The following is a 23,078-nucleotide window of genomic DNA, read 5'->3' as shown; positions in this document are numbered from 1 at the left end:
TCTAGTGTAATGGAATAAAATGTTATATACGTTGTATCTGGAAATTTTACATATCCTGTCATTAGGTCACTAGACTGATCTGCCTCCCCCATATAAAGCTGAATTCTCTACGTACATCTGTCATTTTGGGTTCGGGTATATGCTGAATTGCGTTATGGATTCTGTTACCACGAGTAACGGAGACTCGTGCATAACGTAAACCGGAAGGAACCGTTATGCTGGCCGTAGACTTCTAGTATGGCAGAACCCTTTCAAAGGCTCCCTTATCCATTCCGTCACGAAATTTGCGTTATGGTCCGAGGTAAGGAATTCATAACGCAATTCAGCATATACCATGAACCCGAACTTCAAAAACTGAAGTCGCTCATCCCTACCTACCTTAAAGGGTTAATGAACTCTCAAAAAAAAACAACAAACTTTGATTTGTCATAGAGACATATTGGTGGGGGTCTGAGTGCTGAACGAGGAGAGAAAAGTGCCCGCATTCTGCGTCCTCCCTGCAGAGGACGCCGTCAAGATGGGCTATAGACTTCTCTTTGAGCCCATCTCCTGCATCGAGAAGAGATGTTGAGCAATTCTCTCTCCTCGTTCTGGGGATTGCGGGGTCTCAGCACTCAGACCCCCACCCACCAAAATTTTTGATATGTCTCCATTAGCAGTTTTTTATCTCACGCGTGAAAAAACGCATCAAAGCGCATTGCACCCGCATGGAAAAAACTAAACAACTTGAACGCAAACGCAGACAAATCTGACTGAACTTGCTTACAAAATAATGCGAGTTTCACTGAACGCATCCGGACCTAATCCGTCACGCTGGTGTGGAAAGAGGCCTTAGGGTTTTATCCATATGTCGCAATCATGTTTTTATTGATTCTTTTGCCCCAGTTCTGTGAAAAAAGCGTGTTGTGAGTCAGCCCGGATGCAGCTGAGCAGAGACCCCATAGTACCGCACATTGCTTGTCATCCTGGGATTTCGGGTGTGACACAGGTGAATGGTATGTCAGGGTGTGGCCTCCTCTCCGGCACACTGTGGGGTGTTACATAATCAGACCACACAATGTACAATACCCGGCCTTCACCTGCCCTGTTTGTTCTCGTATCCTTGACGTAGCAGATAGAATTAAATGGGGTTGGCCCCATTGTCTTATCGAGAACAGATATGCCCCCATTGTCCAGGTGGAGACAACCCCATTAAATTACAAGGCCTTTTTTTTCTCTGTGTTAAGCCTCATGCAGACGTCCGTGGAACACTGGTCATTGGTTGCCATGACGCTGTGCGCTCCTGCAATGCCAGTCCGGTATCTTCCAGACCGTGTTCCACGGCTTAGGCCTCATGCACACCACCGTAGTTCTGATCCGCATCCCAGCCGCAGTTTTTGCGGCTCAGGTGCGGACCCATTCACTTCAATGGGGCCGCAAAAGCTGCGGACAGCACTCCGTGTGCTGTCCGCATCCGTTGCTCCGTTCCAAGGCCCCGCAAAAAAAAAATATAGCATGTCCTATTCTTGTCCGTTTTGCGGACAAGAATAGGCATGTCTACAATAGGCTGCCCGTTCCATTCCGCAAATTGCGGAAGGCACACGGGCGGCTTCCATTTTTTGCGGATCTGCGGTTTGCAGACTGCAAAAAACGGCACGGTCGTGTGCATGTAGCCTTAAGTGTAGAAAAGCCGCCATATAACCACACTTTGTGAATGTACTCAGATATGAAATCTTTCCATTGCTACGTAAGTATATTAAAATGTCTAAATGAACATTTTATTGCTGCAGTTACCATGGGTACAAACCTGTCCACTTGCAGCCAACCACGCTTAGTTTTTTTGTAGCCTGTGAAAAATGTTTGTTTGTCGTGGTTTTTGTATATATATATTTTTTTAAGCATTTCTGGCAAACATTGGCCCAGATTTACTGATGTCTCTGCACCTAGAATCAAAGAAGTTGCAAAAATTGCCACAATTTTGGCGCAGCTTGGGTCTGACTTGCTTGTAAAGGGGCAGGGCTTGGCAGGAAGAGAGGATGTGTGGCCTAATATGCGCTATGTTGTGCCACAATTCTAGCATAATATTCCGTCTAATCTAATTTGTGCCAACGTCCACACAGGAAACCCATACAATCACAAATAGAACTATCTAACTATCTATCTCTATTATCTCCTATCTCTCTATCTATCTATCTATCTATCTATCTATCTATCTATCTATGTATTATCTATCTATTATCTATCTCTATCTATTATCTCATATCTATATATCTACACGCAGTGGCATGCAAAAGTTCGGGCACCCCTGGTCAAAATGACTGTTACCGTGAACAGTTAAGCAAGTTTAGATTGAAATGATCTCCAAAATAAAGTTAAAGAAGAAACACACTTTTCAACATTTTAAGTAATTATTTGGTATTGCCCACTTTAGGGTGAAAACGGGGAGAGCAGTACCTTGCAAAAGTATGGGAACCCAAGTTGATTGGAGCACTCAGATAACTTTGACCGAGGTCTCAGACCTTAAATAGCCTGTTAGGGTTAAAGAGTAACTAAACGTTTTTTACAATTTTCTTTTAAACTGTTCTAAATAGCCTTCAAGCTAATCCTGGCAGAGCACATCGGTACAGGAGCCCGGTCCGCTCAGCTAAATCCTGGCAGAGCACATGGTACAGGAGCCCGGTCCGCTCAGCTAAATCCTGCAGAGCACATCGGTAACAGGAGCCCGGTCCCTCAGCTAAATCCTGCAGAGCACATCGGTACAGGAGCCCGATCCGCTCAGCTAAATCCTGGCAGAGCACATCGGTACAAGAGCCCGGTCCGCTCAGCTAAATCCTGGCAGAGCACATCGGTACAGGAGCCCGGTCCGCTCAGCTAAATCCTGGCAGAGCACAATCGGTACAGGAGCCCGGTCCCCTCAGCTAAATCCTGGCAGAGCACATCGGTACAGGAGCCCGATCCGCTCAGCTAAATCCTGGCAGAGCACATCGGTACAGGAGCCCCGGTCCCCTCAGCTAAATCCTGGCAGAGCACATCGGTACAGGAGCCCGGTCCCCTCAGCTAAATCCTGGCAGAGCACATCGGTACAGGAGCCCGGTCCCCTCAGCTAAATCCTGGCAGAGCACATCGGTACAAGAGCCCGGTCCGCTCAGCTAAATCCTGGCAGAGCACATCGTACAGGAGCCCGGTCGCTCAGCTAAATCCTGGCAGAGCACATCGGAACAGGAGCCCGGTCCCCTCAGCTAAATCCTGGCAGAGCACATCGGTACAGGAGCCCGATCCGCTCAGCTAAATCCTGGCAGAGCACATCGGTACAAAGAGCCCGGTCCCGCTCAGCTAAATCCTGGCAGAGCACATCGGTACAGGAGCCCGGTCCCCTCAGCTAAATCCTGGCAGAGCACATCGGTACAGGAGCCCGATCCGCTCAGCTAAATCCTGGCAGAGCACATCGGTACAGGAGCCCGGTCCGCTCAGCTAAATCCTGGCAGAGCACATCGGTACAGGAGCCCGGTCCCCTCAGCTAAATCCTGGCAGAGCACATCGGTACAGGAGCCCGGTCCCCTCAGCTAAATCCTGGCAGAGCACATCGGTACAAGAGCCCGGTCCGCTCAGCTAAATCCTGGCAGAGCACATCGGTACAGGAGCCCGGTCCGCTCAGCTAAATCCTGGCAGAGCACATCGGTACAGGAGCCCGGTCCCCTCAGCTAAATCCTGCAGAGCACATCGGTACAGGAGCCCGATCCGCTCAGCTAAATCCTGGCAGAGCACATCGGTACAAGAGCCCGGTCCGCTCAGCTAAATCCTGGCAGAGCACATCTGTACAGGAGCCCGGTCCGCTCAGCTAAATCCTGGCAGAGCACATCGGTACAGGAGCCCGGTCCGCTCAGCTAAATCCTGGCAGAGCACATCGGTACAGGAGCCCGGTCCGCTCAGCTAAATCCTGGCAGAGCACATCGGTACAGGAGCCCGGTCCGCTCAGCTAAATCCTGCCAGAGCACATCGGTACAGGAGCCCGGTCCGCCTCAGCTAAATCCTGGCAGAGCACATCGATACAGGAGCCCGGTCCGCTCAGGCTAAATCCTGCCAGAGCACATCGGTACAGGAGCCCGGTCCGCTCAGCTAAATCCTGCCAGAGCACATCGGTACAGGAGCCCGGTCCGCTCAGCTAAATCCTGGCAGAGCACATCGGTACAGGAGCCCGGTCCGCTCAGCTAAATCTTGCCAGAGCACATCGGTACAGGAGCCCGGTCCCCTCAGCTAAATCCTGCCAGAGCACATCGGTACAGGAGCCCGGTCCCCTCAGCTAAATCCTGCCAGAGCACATCGGTACAGGGTACAGGGCAGACAGGAGGAGCGATCTGTGCTCCGTGCTGTGCAGCGTTCTCCGCTGCATCCAGAAATCCATACACCCTACAGCGCTGTACCAGAATGATGATTTTAAGAAGCGGTACAATCCAGGACTTTTTGGGTTCCTTTTTAGAATGGAATACCGCATAATTAATTAATAAAGTATATTGCAAAAATGATTTGGGGGCAATTTAGAACAGTTTAAAAGAAAATTGTAAAAAATGTTTAGTTACTCGTTAAGGCTTGTTCACAGTCATTGTTAGGAGAGGCCAGTCGATGCAAATTTCAAAGCTTTGTAAATATGCAGACTCCTCTAACCTTGTCCCAAAAACAGCAGCATGGGTTCTTCTAAGCAGCTGCCTAAGGGCTCATGCACACGAACGTATTTTCTTTCCGCCTCCGTTCAGTTTTTTTTGCGGACCATATGCGGAACCATTCACTTCAATGGGTCCGCCAAAAAAAACACGAAAGTTACTCTGTGTGCATTCCGTTTCCGTAAGTCCGTATTTCCATTCCGCAAAAAAACAGACCATGTCCTATTATTGTCCGCATTACGGACAAGGATAGGACTGTTCTATAAAGGGCCAGCTGTTCAGTCCTGCAAAACACGGAAGGCACACGGATGTCATCTGTATTTGTTGTCGTGTGCATGAGCCCTAACACTGTGAAAATAAAAATGGTTGAGGCCCACAAAGTAGAAGAAGAAGATAGCAAAGCATCTTCTGAGATATATATATATATATATATATATAACACAGGAACTGCACCATTCACAATAGATGACGTCACAGCTTATCTACTCCCCCTCCCTGCAAATTGACCTCTTCACAGGCACGGAGTGTGACTAGGAAACTCCCATAGAAGTCAATGGACATCTTCAATCCTTTGCGTCTATGGTCCATGTGGTTACTGTAAAGCATATTTTAATGCTGTTAACAGCAGTTCAGGAGGACACATTCCCTTTATTAAAAATCTTTTGTGTATTCAGCTCCTATGCAAAATTATTTGTCACGATTGTTAAAGACTGCAAGAAAACCCTGGGTATAGTGTAAGGCAGCTGTCCCCGACCTGTGGCTTGCCCCCCCTGCTGTGTGGCTCGCCATGGGAGTCCTGAGTTATGACCAGAAAAGGTTGGGGACCTCCGGTCTAAGGCCTAGTTCACACAATCAGTGTTTGTTCAGTGGTTTTCATCAGTGACCAAAACCAGGAACGGCGCCTACACAGGGATAAGGTATGAAGGAGAGATTTGCTCCTGTTCAGCTCTCTCTCCTGACTCCCCCATACACGTTCAGTTTGGCCAAGCATGCATGTGTTGTTAATGAGGGGAGAGGAGAAAGCCTTCCTTTCTGTCTGATCCTTTTCTTCCCCAACATCATGTCAGGAGAGAGTCGGGAGCTTCCCATAAACATTAGACTGTCAGCCAAACCTGCCATGCTCAGTGTGTTTTGCCGACAATACACTATGGTGGCCTTACACGTGATTGATGTAAAATGGTTGATGGCCAAGATAATCAGACATAATCTAGTACATGACAATCTCTTTCTAACAAAGCTGGAACCAGCCCTGTACCTTATACAGATCCATAGATCTCCCCATTCGTTGCTCCAGTTGCTCTGCTAAATTGTCGTCAGGCTGGCAGCTTAGAGGGCGTGTCCTTTCTCAGGAGTAATGTCCTTTTCTGCTGCTTCTCTCCCCCTATAACAGCTCACGGGTGTTTCCTTTCTCAGGAGTAATGTCCCTTTCTGCTGCTTCTCTCTCCCTATAACAGCTCAGGGGTGTTTCCTTTCTCAGGAGGTGTGTCCTTTTCGCTGCTTCTCTCTCCCTATAACAGCTCACGGGTGTTTCCTTTCTCAGGAGTAATGTCCTTTTCCGCTGCTTCTCTCCCCCTATAACAGCTCACGGGTGTTTCCTTTCTCAGGAGTAATGTCCCTTTCTGCTGCTTCTCTCTCCCTATAACAGCTCACGGGTGTTTCCTTTCTCAGGAGTAATGTCCTTTTCTGCTGCTTCTCTCCCCCTATAACAGCTCACGGGTGTTTCCTTTCTCTGGAGTAATGTCCTTTTCTGCTGCTTCTCTCCCCCTATAACAGCTCACGGGTGTTTCCTTTCTCAGGAGTAATGTCCTTTTCTGCTGCTTCTCTCTCCTATAACAGCTCACGGGTGTTTTCCTTTCTCTGGAGTAATGTCCTTTTCTGCTGCTTCTCTCCCCCTATAACAGCTCACGGATGTTTCCTTTCTCAGGAGTAATGTCCTTTTCTGCTGCTTCTCTCTCCCTATAACAGCTCACGGTTGTTTCCTTTCTCAGGAGGTGTGTCCTTTCTCCTGCAGCTCTCTCTCTGTAACTGTCAGAGCTTTTAACAGCAGATAGGATTGGTGGCAGTGGAAAGATGGAACTGAGCAGGTGCGACCACCTCCATACAGATTAAACACCAGGGGGCGCCATTATAATAAAATAAATTGAATATCTCACAACTGGGGGAAGTAAATTACAAAAGTAACTACTTTTTCAGGCTGAATTATATTAAAATAACATTTAAAGGGGTATTCCCATCACAGACAATGGGGGCATATCGCTAGGATGCCCCCCATTGCCTGATAGGTGCGGGACTCGCACCTACGCCAAGAACGGAGCAGGGAAAGTGGCAGCCAGAGAACCCCAGGTTTCCCAGGTCCGGCCACCACCAAATGCTCTCCCCATACAAGTGAATGGGAGCACACCGCACTTGCGCGGCCACAGCTCCCATCCATTTCTATGGGCCCTATAGAAATGAATGGAGGGCAGCTGCACATGCGCAGTGCACCTTCCACCACCTTTCCCTGCTGGATCGGCTTTTTCCATCGGCCCAATAGAAATGAATGGGAGTGAGGGCCGCGCATGTGCGGTGCACTCCCATTCACTTGTATGGGGGCAGCAGGGAGCAGCGCTTGGTGGTGGCCGTACCCAGAGAAACCCGGTGTCCTCGGCCACAACTCTCCCCGCTCCGTTCTCATTGTAGGTGCGGGTCACAGAGATGGGACCCCCCCCAATCAGATAATGGGGGCATATCCTAGCGATATGCCCCCCATTGTCTCTGATGGCAAAATCCCTTTAATGGTGGCACAACCCCTTTAAGCCTACAGTCATACTCCCATCTGTCCCCTACATCTTGCTAACATAAGTACACTCAGTTGCTAGCGATGAAAATGCACGGATATTGATCCCCCTGGATGATTCAGAGGTAAACATGAACTTTGAAATGTAGAAGGAAAGAATGGATTCTCATTGTCGGCACGCAGCAGGGGGCGTCTCCTGGTGCATTATGGGAAGGGGTCATGCCTTCAGCACATACACATAACCCGGCTGTTTTGTCATATAAACTATATCTGGATGTGATCTAAAACTGGCCATACACTTCGGACAGCGGTTGGATGAATGCTCAATCTCCAGGAGCTATTTCTCTCTATGCACATGCATGCTCAGCTCGGCCAAGTCTGCATGTGTTCAATAGTGACCTCTGGTGGCGGCTTCTCTCGCTTGAAAATGAACGGTTCGGCAATGTTGAAATCCAATATGCTTGATCCTACTTTCCTCCGACATCTGCTGTAGCGGGCAGGTGGTTTATGCCATGCACATTATTGGGTTGGCCGGTCCTGCTGACGCTGGTGGGTTTAGCCGACATTTTTCTAATATATATGCAGCCCAATTTTTGATGGCAAAAACACTACTTCTGGCTGCATTATTCTTGCTGAAACAGAAACCTCTATGGTGCCCTGATCATGCAGCACAAACACACATCAATTGGTCCTTAGCTTTTAGTTGGCTTTTGAGGCACCACGGAAGGTCAGGATGCAAAGGGGCCTGTTATTAAGCAGGCTGTACACCTAACCTAAAGGCCTTCATACACATTAGTATATTGTCGGCCAGTCTCAGTCCAATGTGTGTGGGGAGCTTCCGACTCCCGTCGGTGGAGAAAAGTATTGGGCGAATTGAATATTTTTGCCTGATCCTTTGGTTCTCCCGGGAGAGAAGACGGCGGTGGCTTTCTCCCCTCGCCACTCACTGAATACACATCATCAGCCAAGAGCTATTTAGTGCGTATGGCCACTAAAAATGGCCTCACCTGGACCTCCCATGGTGATCATAGCTCGAATAATTTAACGGAAACCCATGGGGTGCGAATATAAAATACCGTACATCTATGTAGCAGCTATGTGAAACCAGCTCCCCATAACCTTGTGTTCTCAGCCCAACATGCATATTCAGTGCCATAGGGAGAACGTGATAAGCAGGTGACAGACCCTATCGCTGCTCATCTCCAAAGTGAATAAAGATGGGACAAGTTAAAACCCACAAAGGAGCTATGTAGTAGTACTCCCACAGTCGGGAAAATTGACCCTATAATGAGTTGGGGATATATTATACTATTTCACACAAAAAATAGTGGCCAAGGTAATCCCCTTCTGAACACCCTGTTCTTAAGGCCTCATGCACACAACCGCAGACCGCCCGTATTACGTCAATAATCCGCAAGACACAGAGACACGGAGCCACGGATCGGATGCCCATGGAGTGCTTCCGTGAGATTTCGATCCATGCCTCTGCACCGCTAAAAAATAGGACATGTTACCACTAGTTTTGGTATGTGAGTAAGACCTCATGCACACGAACGTAGCAGGTCTGTGTCTGTATTGCGGCCCGCGAAACAGCAGGTCCACAATATACAGGCACCGGCTGTGTGAATGCCGTATCATGGATGCTTTCCCAATGGGTCTGCAATCCATGAGGTGCAGTGCAGAATGGGGCCACAGAGCGGAAGCCCACGGAAGCACTACGGAGTGCTTCCGTGGGTTTTCTGTCCGTGGCTCTGCACTGCTTTTTTGCGGTGCGGACTCTCGGATGAGGATCGCGGACCCCATTCAAGTAAATGGGTCCGCGTCCACAGACGGCAGGCACATGGTCACTGCCCGTACGTTTGTGGTCCGCAGCACAGGCATGGACGCCACACATGAGGCCTGAGGCCTTACCAGCATTCCCCTCTGTATTGCTTCGCTGACATTCTGTGAAGCAATACAGAAGGGAATGCTGGTTAACCCCTTAGTGACCACACACATTTTAAAAAAAATCACATTCCAAGAGCTATAACTTTTTTGTTCTTTCATCAATGTACTTGTATGAGGCCAGTTGTTTAGCTAAAACCCCCTTTGTTTACGTCAGTAAAAAGGCATATTAGTGGTCACTAATTCGTGTTCTTCACGGACAGCACACGTCCCCATTCATTTTAGTATGTGGATTCACACTTCAGTGTTTTAGCACGCTCCATGGGTCGATTTTTTTGATGATTTTACAGCTGTTCAGTGTCAGTGAAACACGGATGGCACACAGACAGCAAAAAAACAGACTCACGGACCAAAAATGGATCCATCACTGATATCTTCACGGAGGCATCACTGACCACCTTTTCATGGATTTAAGCATGGACACGAATGTGTGAATGAGGCTTTAGTCCTGGCTGGGATCTAGCAATTTATATCCAATTGATCCCGAACAGGAGACTGAATACTCATCCTGGGTAGATGTACAGGGGGAAACACGGACCAATTATAATAGTGGGTCAAAGTTTAAAGGGAACCTGTCACCTGCAAAACGCATATTAAACCGACCACAGTACCTTACAGTATCCCCCAGTGTGTTGCTAATCATGTTTTTCCTTCCTCTTTGTGTTTCTTCATACTTGTTAAAAACGCTGTTTTAATGTCGGTTGGCGCTGTCTCCGAGTCAGGCTTGAAGTCAAGGGGGGCAGCGGCCTCCTTGCTTCAAGTAAAGCTAAGCCCGCCCCTTACCCCTCCTCTCTACAATTAGATGGACATGCTGCCGTTAAGCCGGGATCGCGCTCTTCTAGCGCATGCGCGGTACGCTGCCTGTTACAGCGCAATCCTCACTCACCCGCCTGCATTTTGCTGACTGCGGATGCGCCGGACAGTTCGATCTCGCGCGCGCCCGGCCGCCACGCTGTAACAGGCAGCGTACCGCGCATGCGCTAGAAGAGCGTGATCACGGCAGCATGTCCATCTAATTGTAGAGGAGGGGTAAGGGGCGAGCTTAGCTTTACTTGAAGCAAGGAGGCCGCTGCCCCCCTTGACTTCATGCAGGACTTTTGTCTCCGCTCCAAAATCATCTTCTAACGGACCCCATTATAGTCTATGGGGGTCTATGAGGTCCGTAGGCTCCGTTCGGCTCAGTTATGAGCCGAATCCGTCCTTTCCGTTTTCCTGCTCCTATAACGGAGCAGGAGAACGGAAAGGCTGAACGCTGATGTGAACAAGGCCTAAGGCTACTTTCACACTAGCGGTTTTCTTTTCCGGCATAGAGTTCAGTCACAGGGGCTCTATACTGGAAAAGAACTGATCAGTTTTATCCCCATGCATTCTGAATGGAGAGAAATCCATTCAGGATGCATCAGGATGTCTTCAGTTCAGTCTTTTTGACGGATCAGGACAAAGATAAAACCGCAGCATGCTAAGGTTTTATCTCCGGCCCAAAAAACGGAAGACTTGCCTGAATGCCGGATCCGGCATTTTTTTCCATAGGAATGTATTAGTGCCAGATCCAGGATTCAAAATACCGGAATGCGGGATCCGTCCTTCCAGTCTGCGCATGCGCAGACCGAAAAAAAGGTGGAAAAAAATAAATGCCGGATGACACCAGAAAGACGGATCCAGCATTTCAATGCATTTTTTTGGACTGATCAGGCATTTTTAACCACCTCAGCCCCCATAGCTTAAACACCCTGAAAGACCAGGCCACTTTTTACACTTCTGACCTACCCTACTTTCACTGTTTATTGCTCGGTCATGCAACTTACCACCCAAATGAATTTTACCTACTTTTCTTCTCACTAATAGAGCTTTCATTTGCTGGTATTTCATTGCTGCTGACATTTTTACTTTTTTTGTTATTAATCGAAATTTAACGATTTTTTTGCAAAAAAATGACATTTTTCACTTTCAGTTGTAAAATTTTGCAAAAAAAACGACATCCATATATAAATTTTGCTCTAAATTTATTGTTCTACATGTCTTTGATAAAAAAAAAATGTTTGGGTAAAAAAAAAAAAATGGTTTGGGTAAAAGTTATAGCGTTTACAAACTATGGTACAAAAATGTGAATTTCCGCTTTTTGAAGCAGCTCTGACTTTCTGAGCACCTGTCATGTTTCCTGAGGTTCTACAATGGCCAGACAGTACAAACACCCCCCAAATGACCCCATTTCGGAAAATACACACCCTAAGGTATTCGCTGATGGGCATAGTGAGTTCATAGAACTTTTTATTTTTTGTCACAAGTTAGCGGAAAATGATGATTTTTTTTTTTTTCTTACAAAGTCTCATATTCCACTAACTTGTGACAAAAAATAAAAACTTCCATGAACTCACTATGCCCATCAGCGAATACCTTGGGGTGTCTTCTTTCCAAAATGGGGTCACTTGTGGGGTAGTTATACTGCCCTGGCATTCTAGGGGCCCAAATGTGTGGTAAGGAGTTTGAAATCAAATTCTGTAAAAAATGGCCGGTGAAATCCGAAAGGTGCTCTTTGGAATGTGGGCCCCTTTGCCCACCTAGGCTGCAAAAAAGTGTCACACATGTGGTATCTCCGTATTCAGGAGAGGTTGGGGAATGTGTTTTGGGGTGTCATTTTACATATACCCATGCTGGGTGAGAGAAATATCTTGGCAAAAGACAACTTTGTATAAAAAAATTGGAAAAGTTGTCTTTTGCCAAGATATTTCTCTCACCCAGCATGGGTATATGTAAAATGACACCCCAAAACACATTCCCCAACTTCTCCTGAATACGGAGATACCACATGTGTGACACTTTTTTGCAGCCTAGGTGGGCAAAGGGGCCCATATTCCAAAGAGCACCTTTCGGATTTCACCGGTCATTTTTTACACATTTTGATTTCAAACTTCTTACCACACATTTGGGCCCCTAGAATGCCAGGGCAGTATAACTACCCCACAAGTGACCCCATTTTGGAAAGAAGACACCCCAAGGTATTTCGTGATGGGCATAGTGAGTTCATGGAAGTTTTTATTTTTTGTCACAAGTTAGTGGAATATGAGACTTTGTAAGGGAAAAAAAAAAAAAAAAAAATCATAATTTTCCGCTAACTTGTGACAAAAAATATAAAATTCTAGGAACTCACCATGCCCCTCACGGAATACCTTGGGGTGTCTTCTTTCCAAAATGGGGTCACTTGTGGGGTAGTTATACTGCCCTGGCATTTTCCAGGGGCCCTAATGTGTGGTAAGTAGGTAAATGACCTGTGAAATCCTAAAGGTGCTCTTTGGAATGTGGGCCCCTTTGCCCACCTAGGCTGCAAAAAAGTGTCACACGTGGTATCGCCGTATTCAGGAGAAGTTGGGCAATGTGTTTTGGGGTGTCTTTTTACATATACTCATGCTGGGTGAGAGAAATATCTCGGCAAAAGACAACTTTTCCCATTTTTTTTTATACAAAGTTGGCATTTGACCAAGATATTTATCTCACCCAGCATGGGTATATGTAAAATGACACCCCAAAACACATTGCCCAACTTCTCCTGAGTACGGCGATACCACATGTGTGACACTTTTTTGCAGCCTAGATGCGCAAAGGGGCCCACATTCATTTTATGAGGGCATTTTTAGACATTTGGATCCCAGACTTCTTCTCACGCTTTAGGGCCCCTAGAATGCCAGAAGACACCCCAAGGTATTCAATGAGGGGCATGGCGAGTTCATAGAAATTTTTTTTTTTTGGCACAAGTTAACAGTTAGCAGAAATTGATATATTTTTTTTTTTCTTACAAAGTCTCCCTTTCCGCTAACTTGGGACAAAAATTTCAATCTTTCATGGACTCAATATGCCCCTCACGGAATACCTTGGGGTGTCTTCTTTCCGAAATGGGGTCACATGTGGGGTATTTATACTGCCCTGGCATTCTAGGGGCCCTAAAGCGTGAGAAGAAGTCTGGAATATAAATGTCTAAAAAATTTTACGCATTTGGATTCCGTGAGGGGTATGGGGAGTTCATGTGAGATTTTATTTTTTGACACAAGTTAGTGGAATATGAGACTTTGTAAGAAAAAAAAAAATATATTTCCGCTAACTTGGGCCAAAAAAATGTCTGAATGGAGCCTTACAGGGGGGGAATCAATGACAGGGGGGTGATCAGAGAGTCTATATGGGGTGATCACCCCCCTGTCATTGATCACGCCCCTATAAGGCTCCATTCAGACGTCCGTATGCGTTTTGCGGATCCGATCCATCTATCAGTGGATCCGTAAAAATCATGCGGACGTCTAAATGGAGCTTTACAGGGGTGTGATCAATGACAGGGGGGTAATCAATGACAGGGGGGTGATCAGGGAGTCTATATGGGGTGATCACCACAGTCATTGATCACGCCCCTGTAAGGCTCCATTTAGACGTCCGTATGCGTTTTGCGGATCCGATCCATCTATCAGTGGATCCGTAAAAATCATGCGGACGTCTAAATGGAGCTTTACAGGGAGGTGATCAATGACAGGGGGGTGATCAATGACAGGGGGGTGATCAGGGAGTCTATATGGGGTGATCACCACAGTCATTGATCACGCCCCTGTAAGGCTCCATTCAGACGTCCGTATGCGTTTTGCGGATCCGATCCATCTATCAGTGGATCCGTAAAAATCATGCGGACGTCTGAATGGAGCTTTACAGGGGGGTGATCAATGACAGGGGGGTGATCAGGGAGTCTATATGGGGTGATCAGGGGCTAATAAGGGGTTAATAAGTGACAGGGGGGGGGGTGTAGTGTAGTGTGGTGCTTGGTGCTACATATTACTGAGCTACCTGTGTCCTCTGGTGGTCGATCCAAACAAAAGGGACCACCAGAGGACCAGGTAGCAGGTATATTAGACGCTGTTATCAAAACAGCGTCTAATATACCTGTTAGGGGTTAAAAAAAATCACATCTCCAGCCTGCCAGCGAACGATCGCCGCTGGCAGGCTGGAGATCCACTCGCTTACCTTCCGATCCTGTGAACGCGCGCGCCTGTGTGCGCGCGTTCACAGGAAATCTCGCGTCTCGCGAGAGGACGCGCCGGCGCGTCCAGGCGGAATCAATCAACCTCCAGGACGCGTCGCTGCGTACTGCGGTCCGGAGGTGGTTAAGACTGATCAGTCTTACTAATGCCATCAGTTGACATACGTTTTGCCGGATCCGCCTGGCAGTTCCGGCGACGGAACACTCTGCCGCAAGTGTGAAAGTAGCCTTACAGCTCGGGATTGCCACAATAATTCCCCCACATAATATCTAGTTCACTAGTGACAAAGTAATATACAATGCGCTAGAGCCCGGTCATTCAGCAATTTTAGGCCTCGTCCACATTTCCGTTTTTCACTGACGCGTGCTGTCCGCATTTTCCACGGGCAGCACATTTACCCATTGATTTAAATGTGTCTGTTCACATTGCAATATTTTTTTTATTGACTGTGGGTCAGTAAAAAAAAATCACCGAGACATGCACTACTTTGATCTGTGATGCGAATCAGGCACGCCCATAGAAGTCTATGGGTCAGTGAAAATCATGGTGTTTTTCACTGAAGACCGGTAGGAGATTCTTTGAAAACGCCAGTGAATTACGGATGGTAAAAAGCGGACACACGGGCCAACCACGGATCCTTCACGGACATCCTGACGGATGAAACACATAAGTGTTTTTTTTCCCTGGACGCGTCACTGACACGGAAATGTGGAAGAGTCCTTGATAGAGGGATAGGGGAAAGGGTTTTCTTTCTTTTTGTTTATGTTTTTCAATTTTTTTTTTTATAGAAAATAATAAAATGTAAGTTTTAAGAACAGTGGGGGTCATTTATCAAACTTGTGTAAAGTAGAACCGTCTTAGTTGCCCATAGCAACCAATCAGATTCCACCTTTCATTTTTCAGAGCTCCTATGGAAAATGAAAGGTGGACTCTGATTGGTGTATACTACTTTACACCAGTTTGATAAATCTCCCTCAGTGTGTTCAGAAGGGGATTTGGCCATTGGGCTTTTGTGTGAAATAGTAGTGGCTCATTTTTGGAATTAGCTGGGACGCCACTGGTCAGACCCTCATTAAGCATATTATCAGGTGTACACTTGACGGTGTTGGGTGGCTGTTTATGATAAATCAAGAGATAAATAAGGAGATAAATGTAAGAACGGACGATCACAACTCTTTTCACCGCGGCGGTGGTCGAGCATGTGCACTGCCGCCCCATTTACAGTCTATGAGACTGAGTGATGCCTAACAATTTATTACAAAAATGTATTCTTCTAGTTCCTCCTCCATATAAATATGAAGAAAAGAAGTCAAAATCAATAACTCAAAAAATACTGTAGGTGACAGCAGTGCTGAAGCGAGGGTGTGTCCGGTGTACTGCCAGCGCAACCACAGATTCTTTCATGTGTGGTTAGCAGCTTCCCTTGATGTATGTGCTGTATGCAGGCTCATAGATTCAATGTCACTTGTGTTCTCTTTGCTGTCCAGGTTCCAGATACTGATGGCCTATCCTCAGCACAGATCATCAATATCTAATCGGTGGGGGGTCCTACGTCTGGCCGCTAGTACAGTAGGTAACACAGTGGATAGAGCCAGAAGCAGACAGTGCCATCCACTGTGTAGTGGCCATGACAGGGTACTGCAGCTCAGCACTTGCTTATCTAATCAGTCCTCTATGTCTAATTAGCGGTTTAACCACTCAGATGCTGCAGTCAATACTAACCGTGGCAACTAAGTAGTTTTACAGAAAACAATTATAGGGGTCCCTTTAAGACAACTTAAAGGGGTATTCCCATCACAGACAATGGGGGCATGTCGCTAGGATATTTCTATAGGGAAGACGGAAATAGCAGAGCCAGCCCTCGGCGATTCTCGGTGGAGAAATAGAAATTAATGGAGGGTGGCTGAGCATGCGCAGTGCGCCCTCCGTTCATTTTACACGCTCCGTTCTCATTGTAGGCGCGGGTCCCAAAGGTGGGACCCGCACCTATCAGACAATGGGGGCATATCCTAGCGATATGCCCCCATTGTCTGCGATGGGAATACCCCTTTAACACCTATCCACGGGATAGGTGTATGATCAGCAAGGGTCTGACCGCTGGGGCCACCCGCCAACCGTGATAACGGGGGCTCGGGCTCCCTATTTGAATAGAGCATCAGACACACCTGTCTGCCACTTCATTGAACTCTATGGGGCTGCCGGAGATAGCTAACTACAAGCATGGCAGCCCCATAGAGTTCCATTCAAACGGGGGAGCATGGGCCACTGTTTTTGTGATCAGCAGGGGACCCAGTGGCAGTGGATGGTCCCTGCCAATCAGACACTTGTCCCTTAGGCCTCTTTCACACTACAGTATGTCGATTTCAGTGTTTTGCGTTCCGTTTTTCACGGATCCGTTGTTTCGTTTTTTGTTTCCGGTGTGTTTCCGTTTCGGTTCCGTTTTTCCGTATGGCATATACAGTATACAGTAATTACATAGAGAAAATTGGGCTGGGCATAACATTTTCAATAGATGGTTCCGCAAAAAACGGAACGGATACGGAAGACATACGGATGCATTTCCGTATGCATTCCGTTTTTTTTTGCGGACCCATTGACTTTAATGGAGCCACGGAACGTGATTTGCGGCCAAATATAGGACATGTTCTATCTTTCAACGGAACGGAAAAACATAAACAGAATGCATACGGACTACATTCCGTTTTTTTTTTGCGGAACAATTGAAATGAATGGTCCCGTATACGGAACGCAAAAATCAGCCCGCAAAACGAAAAAAAAAAAACGGTAGTGTGAAAGAGGCCTTATCCTGTGGATTGGGATAAGCTGTCTTAAAGTGGTTCACCATGAATGAGTTTTTATTAAGTGCCCGCAGCCTGCCTCTCTAAACAGAAAATTCATACTTGGGCTACTTTCACACTGGCGTTTTGAATTCCGTTTGTGAGATCTGTTCTGAATGGATAAGAATCCGCTCAGAATGCATCAGTTTGGCTCCGTTCCGCCTCCATTCCGCTCTGGAGGCAGACACCAAAACGCTGCTTGCAGCGTTTTTGGTGTCCGCCTGGCCATGAGGAGCCAAATGGATCCGTCCTGACTTACAATTTAAGTCAATGGGAGCGGATCCGTTTTCACTGACACAATATGGTGCAATTGAAAACTGATCCATCCCCCATTGACTTTCAATGTAAGTCAGGACGGATCCGTTTTGACTTTGTTCTTCATAATGTAAACGGATCCGTTCTGAACGGATACAAGCGTTTGCATTTTAGGTGCGGATCCGTCTGTGCAGATACCAGACGGATCCGCACCTAACGCAGGTGTGAAAGTAGCCTAACCTGCGGAAAAAGTGTAACGTCACAAAAGGGTTAAAATGCACTAAAGGCAGCAAAGTTGTGCAGCAACTATATGTATTAAAAAATGAATTCAAAATCTATTAAAAAAAAAAAAAAAAAAAATTTTCAGGAACTTTTTCTGATTTTAATGTGTCTGTCTGGGTTACCGATATCTTGAAAACTGAGAGGGATTAAAGCCTTGAAGCATATTACAAAGGTTCAGTAACAGGAAATTTGAATGTACAATGGCCATTCTCTTTGCAATGGAGAATGGAGAGTGCACAGGCCGTGTCCAAGTTCCCTGGCATTCTGTGATAGTGACCAGTGGTATATAACATGCTGCCAATTTCCTGGTGTGTGTGCGTGAAGCTGAGATGTCAGTTTGTGATAATCTAGTGGTGCATACAGGAAATTACCTTAAAAAATAACTATTATTTTCCTTCATAATAATGTGGACTATTCCTCCCTCTAGTGGACACATGACTAATCTGCGGTCTAACTCAGGTTTCCTTAAAGGGGTTATCCCATCTTAGACAAGGGGGGGGGGGGGCCATATCGCTAGGATATGCCCCCATTGTCTAATGGGTGCGAGTCCCACCTCTGGGACCCGCACCTACAAGGAGAACGGAGTCGGGGAGAGTTGTGGCTGGAGGTCCTCGGGTTTTCCGGGGTCCGTCCACCACCAGGCACAGCTTCCCGCCTCTCCCATTGAAGTGAATGCTCCCGCACCGCTCCCATTAATTTCTATGGGGCCCGATGGAAATAGCCGAGCCAGCTATTTTCGGCGGCTTCATAGAAATGAATAGAGGACGGCTGCGCATGCGCAGAGCATCCTCCTCAACTTTCTCCTCTCCGTTCTCCTTATAGGTGCGGGACCCAGAGGTAAAAGAAATATCTAAGACTAGTTTGCCATGCAAATGATAAGAATAAAACTGACGCGGATGACAATCTTGTGTGCCTCCGCGTTTTTTAGCGGTCCCATTGACTTGAATGGGTCCGCAAACCGTTTTCCGCGGACAAGAATAGGACAGGTTATATTTTTTTGACGGACTGGAACCACGGATAATGGACGCGGATGGCAAACAGTGCATTATCCGCATTTTACACGGCTCCATAGAAATGAATGGGTCCGCATCCGCAACGCTAAAATCGGCGGAACGGACGCGGAAGCAAACAACGGTCGTGTGCATGAGGCCATAGAGAAAGTTAATACAAGACACTTACAGGCGACCGCTACAGCGCAAATACGAGGTGGCCGGTGCTTTTTCCTATAGTGTGCAAGTGCGGCCACAGCTGCTGGATTGCCCATGGGAACGCAAACATTTACAATCTGACCAGTTGTGGCGAGTAAAGCAGCTTTCCCCGTCAGGCTACATTCACATGACAGTGGAAAAAAACATGGCCATCAAAAACCGACATAATGGGGGAGATTTATTAAAACTAATGTAAAGGAGCTGTGAAAAATAAAAGGTGGAATCTGATTGGTTGCTATGGGGAACTAAGCCAGTTTCCCTTTACACCAGTTTTGATAAATCTCCCCCTCCCTTGCGCCAGAAAAGTGGCTTTTTAAAAAGTCGCAGGCTCTGCGTTTGTGACTTTTTAAATGCGCCTTTTGAGAAAAAGCCGCAAGTTCCTCTTCTGTTACGCTGCCCTTGGCCTTTTTCCAAAAAGGGGGGGTGACCAACACCAGAGACAAATTTATCTTCATTTACACCAGTTTTCTGGCACAAATGAAGCCAGAAATCTACGGCAGCTCGGAGCGGTCCTACATTTCTGGTTAGGCGCATGGATTTGCCTGAGGATGCGCCTAATTTATGACCAGGCCTTCGCCTTACCATAAGTTAGGTGCACACTCCGGCAGCGCAGGGGATATCAAGACAGGTGCAGAAAGTGCTGGTCTTGATTAATGTCCCTCAAAATCTTTCATGGCCATTTTTCAAGAGTTTTAGCATCTATTTTCTGGCCATTTCTGCTTTAAATCGTACCCCTGCAGTATACATAATGTCCCCTATAGTGGCGACCAGCATTAATAATGTCCCTTATAGTACCTCCAGCAGTAATAATGTCCCCATAGTACCTCCAGCAGTAATAATGTCCCCCAGCATTAATAATGTCCCACATAGTGGCCCCAGCATTAATAATGTCCCCCATAGTACTTCCAGCAGATCAGCCACTGAACAGCCACTGAACGAGCAAATCCCTAAATATTAAGGATTATGTCATCCAAATCATGTGTTTTTAAAGGGGTTCTCCAGGAATTAAGTACATGAAAATACTTAAATATTACTTTATTAGTAATAAATTCCCAAATACCTTACTTTAGGTATAATGACTCATTTTGTCTGGGGAGCAATCAGTAGGAGAATAAAATGGCCGCCGTCCTATCAGTACACACAAAACCTGTCCTAATTACACAGAAGGACAAGTTACTTCACAACACTGAGCTAAAGAACTGCCTCATTCTCCTCTCTGCTCGTTGGGGATTATGATCCTGAATACAAATAATAAGATCTTCAGCTGAATCTCTGTAGGAATGGAGATTATGAGGAGACATGAAGTACAGAGAGGAAGTGGGGATGTGGCTGATGAGTATGCAGTCTCCATTACTACAGCCCCACATTATCACAGCCTGTCCATCCTCTCTGTACGTTACGTCTCCTCATGAACTCCATTCCTACAGGGATCCAACTGAAGATCTTATCATCTGTATCCAGGATTATAATCCCTGACAAGTAGAAGAGGAGGCTGAGGCAGCCTTTTTAGCTCAGTGTTGTGAAGTAACTTGTCCTCCTGTGTGATTAGGACAGGTTCTGTGTGTACAACTAGGACAGCGGCCATTTTATTTCTCTTAATGATTGCTCCCTAGATAAGACGAGCCATTATAACTAACGGAAGGTATTTGGGCATATATTTGTAATAAAGTAATATTCAAGTATTTTCATTTTCTTAATTCCTGGGAGAACCCTTTTAAGGGGAAAGAGTTTAAAACAGCCATAGGCTATGACTAAGGCCTCTTGTACACAGCACCATCCGTGCGGCTGCCGCAATGGATCCAGACCCATTCAACTTGAATGGGTCTGTGAACAAGAACAAGTTCTATTTTTTTGCTGTGCGGAGGCACAGACAGAAAAACCATGGAAGCATGCCATAGTGAATGGGTCCGCATCCGTGATGCGGGGAGCCCACGGCTGGTGCCCGTATACTGCGGAACAGCAATACGGGCCACAGCCAGCAACGGCCGTGTGCATGAGGCCTAAGGGCTTCATTTGTAATGTGCAAGCCCGGCTATCCAGGTATCTTTGAATGGACCCTTTATATACAGTGGGGGAGATTCCCATACGCCAGTCTTGATCCCCTGTACACCGGCAGATGCCAACTAGAGGCTGGTGTAGACTTGAGCTACGACTGAAGGCAATTTCTGGTATAAGTTACAATAATTCTGGTGGGCTGTGGAGGCTCTACCCCTTCCATGAAGCCCCATCCCTTTTCTAGCTACCTGTGGCAAGAAACTAAAAAACTCGCGAATTATGGCGCAAATTTGGTATGCACAATAATTTGCTACTTTTCAAATCCACAAAAGTGGTGCTAAAATCTCCCCCAGTAGGTTCCAGTAAACGGCTGTTTTTAGCCGGGAATACTCTGGTGCTGGACTTTTTGGTTCTACTTTGGGCGTTCCTCACAATCTGACTGCACAGTGTGAGAATGTATACGGATAAACCCCATTAACAAGAAGATTGTAAGAACCGGCTGTCAATTTATTCATTACATTTCCAGCAGGAATTATGGAGGAACAGCAAAATACTGATTTCCAAAGAATAAAATGCTCCAGCATTGTGAAAGGAAATGTCTCGTGTTTTAATCATTCGTGGGGGTCTTCTTTTTTTAAGTTTTATTTTACCGGGCATTGTTCATTGTAGTTTTCCTTTTTTTTTCAAAAATATACATGAAAAATATTTTTTTTTCTCTCCTGAAAATGTATATAATAAAGTAAATAATCGATTAAAAGGAGGAGAACCTTTTCCATACACAGAGATGTTCAAAGATCATGGGTAAACATCCACCGGTAGCTGTAAATCTTTGAAGGTGTAAAAGGCTATCTCTCCACAATCCACCAGGGCAAACACAACGGGTACGTCTCCACTCCGGTACGCCAGGCTCTTCATGGTACGCAGGGAAGGGATCTGCTCATCGAAGCTATGGGCAGAGAGACAGAACTTATGTGGTTTGAGGTTGATCAGCAAGATTAAAAATTAAAAAAGGTAACACTATAAAGACTATAAAAATACTGAGGTCTCATATAGATGTAATAAATGAATTTTTTGTTACTCACCGTAAAATCCCTTTCTCCTTTCTTCATTGGGGAACACAGCAAAGACCTTTGTTTTTTTTTGCAGATAACAGATAGTATGCAAGAGGGTTGGGTGCTGTATCCCCCAATAAACAAGACGAGAAAGGGATTTTACAGTGAGTAACAAAAAAAATCCAATTCTCTCGTCCATATCATTGGGGGACCCAGCAAAGACCTTGAGACGTTCTAGAGCAGTCCCCATGGGTGGAAAGACAAGAATTAAATGTACTAGCGCGGGTGTTATCAATGCACCGCCACTTGCAGCACCCTGGGACCAAGAGCCGCATCGGAGAATGCAAAGGTGTGCACCCTATAGAACTTCTTGAACGTGTGCAGGGAGGACCAGGTAGCTGCCTGCACACTTGCAAAGGGGAGGCCTTGTGCCGAACCACCCAAGAAGTGGCGCTCTGCCATTGGATTGATAAGCCTCACCGATAGATGAACTTATCCAGAGACTGATAGTGGACTTTGCGGCCACCAAACTGCGCCAAGGCGCATCAGGGGCTACAAAGAGAGAGTCTAACTTGCGGAAGGCCGTCGTTCTGTCCAGATAGACTTTGAGTGCCCAGACCACATCCAAGGTGTGAAGTGTTTTCTCCTTGGAAAGACTGGGGTGGGACAGAAGAAAGGGAGGAGACCACCTTGGGCAGAAAGGAGGGAACTGGTCTCAGGACGACTTTATCCTGATGCATAACCAAAAATGGGGGCTTAGTGCGGAGCACTGCAAGCTCAGACACTCGCCGTTTTGACATGATGGCCACAAGAAAAGCGACTTTCCAAGAAAGTAGGGGGAGAGAGGGATCTCCTAGAGGGCTTTAAAGAGGGAACAGCTGCAGAGCATCCAGAACTAAAGTAAGATCCCATGGAGGGGGTAGGCTGATGGTATGGGGGTACCAGCCGTGTAACTCCCTGGATAAACGTATGGACTGCTGAGATAGAAACAAGATGGAAAAGGCAGACAGCTGGCCTGTGAGTGAGCTTAGGGCCAACCCCAAATCGAGGTCTTCTTGGAGAATGGCAAGAATGTGAGGA

The 23,078-nt window shown here is 46.6% G+C and overlaps 1 protein-coding gene across 1 annotated transcript in view; it reads right to left on the bottom strand.

Moving 5' to 3' along the window:
- Nucleotides 1-21,493: 21,493 nt before the first annotated feature.
- TSEN54 (tRNA splicing endonuclease subunit 54) overlaps nucleotides 21,494-23,078 on the bottom strand; it is a 31,804-nt gene continuing 30,219 nt past the window's right edge. Inside the window, exon 11 of the mRNA XM_040435701.1 lies at nucleotides 21,494-21,892. Coding sequence (XP_040291635.1) covers nucleotides 21,742-21,892 — 151 coding nt within the window. The 3' untranslated portion in view covers nucleotides 21,494-21,741. The remainder of the gene's footprint in view (nucleotides 21,893-23,078) is intronic.

The sequence above is a fragment of the Bufo bufo genome, chromosome 6, assembly GCF_905171765.1.
Source record: "Bufo bufo chromosome 6, aBufBuf1.1, whole genome shotgun sequence".
NCBI lineage: Eukaryota > Metazoa > Chordata > Amphibia > Anura > Bufonidae > Bufo > Bufo bufo.
The sequence above is the reverse complement of the archived record's forward strand: the minus strand, read 5'-3'. Positions and strand labels throughout refer to the sequence as shown.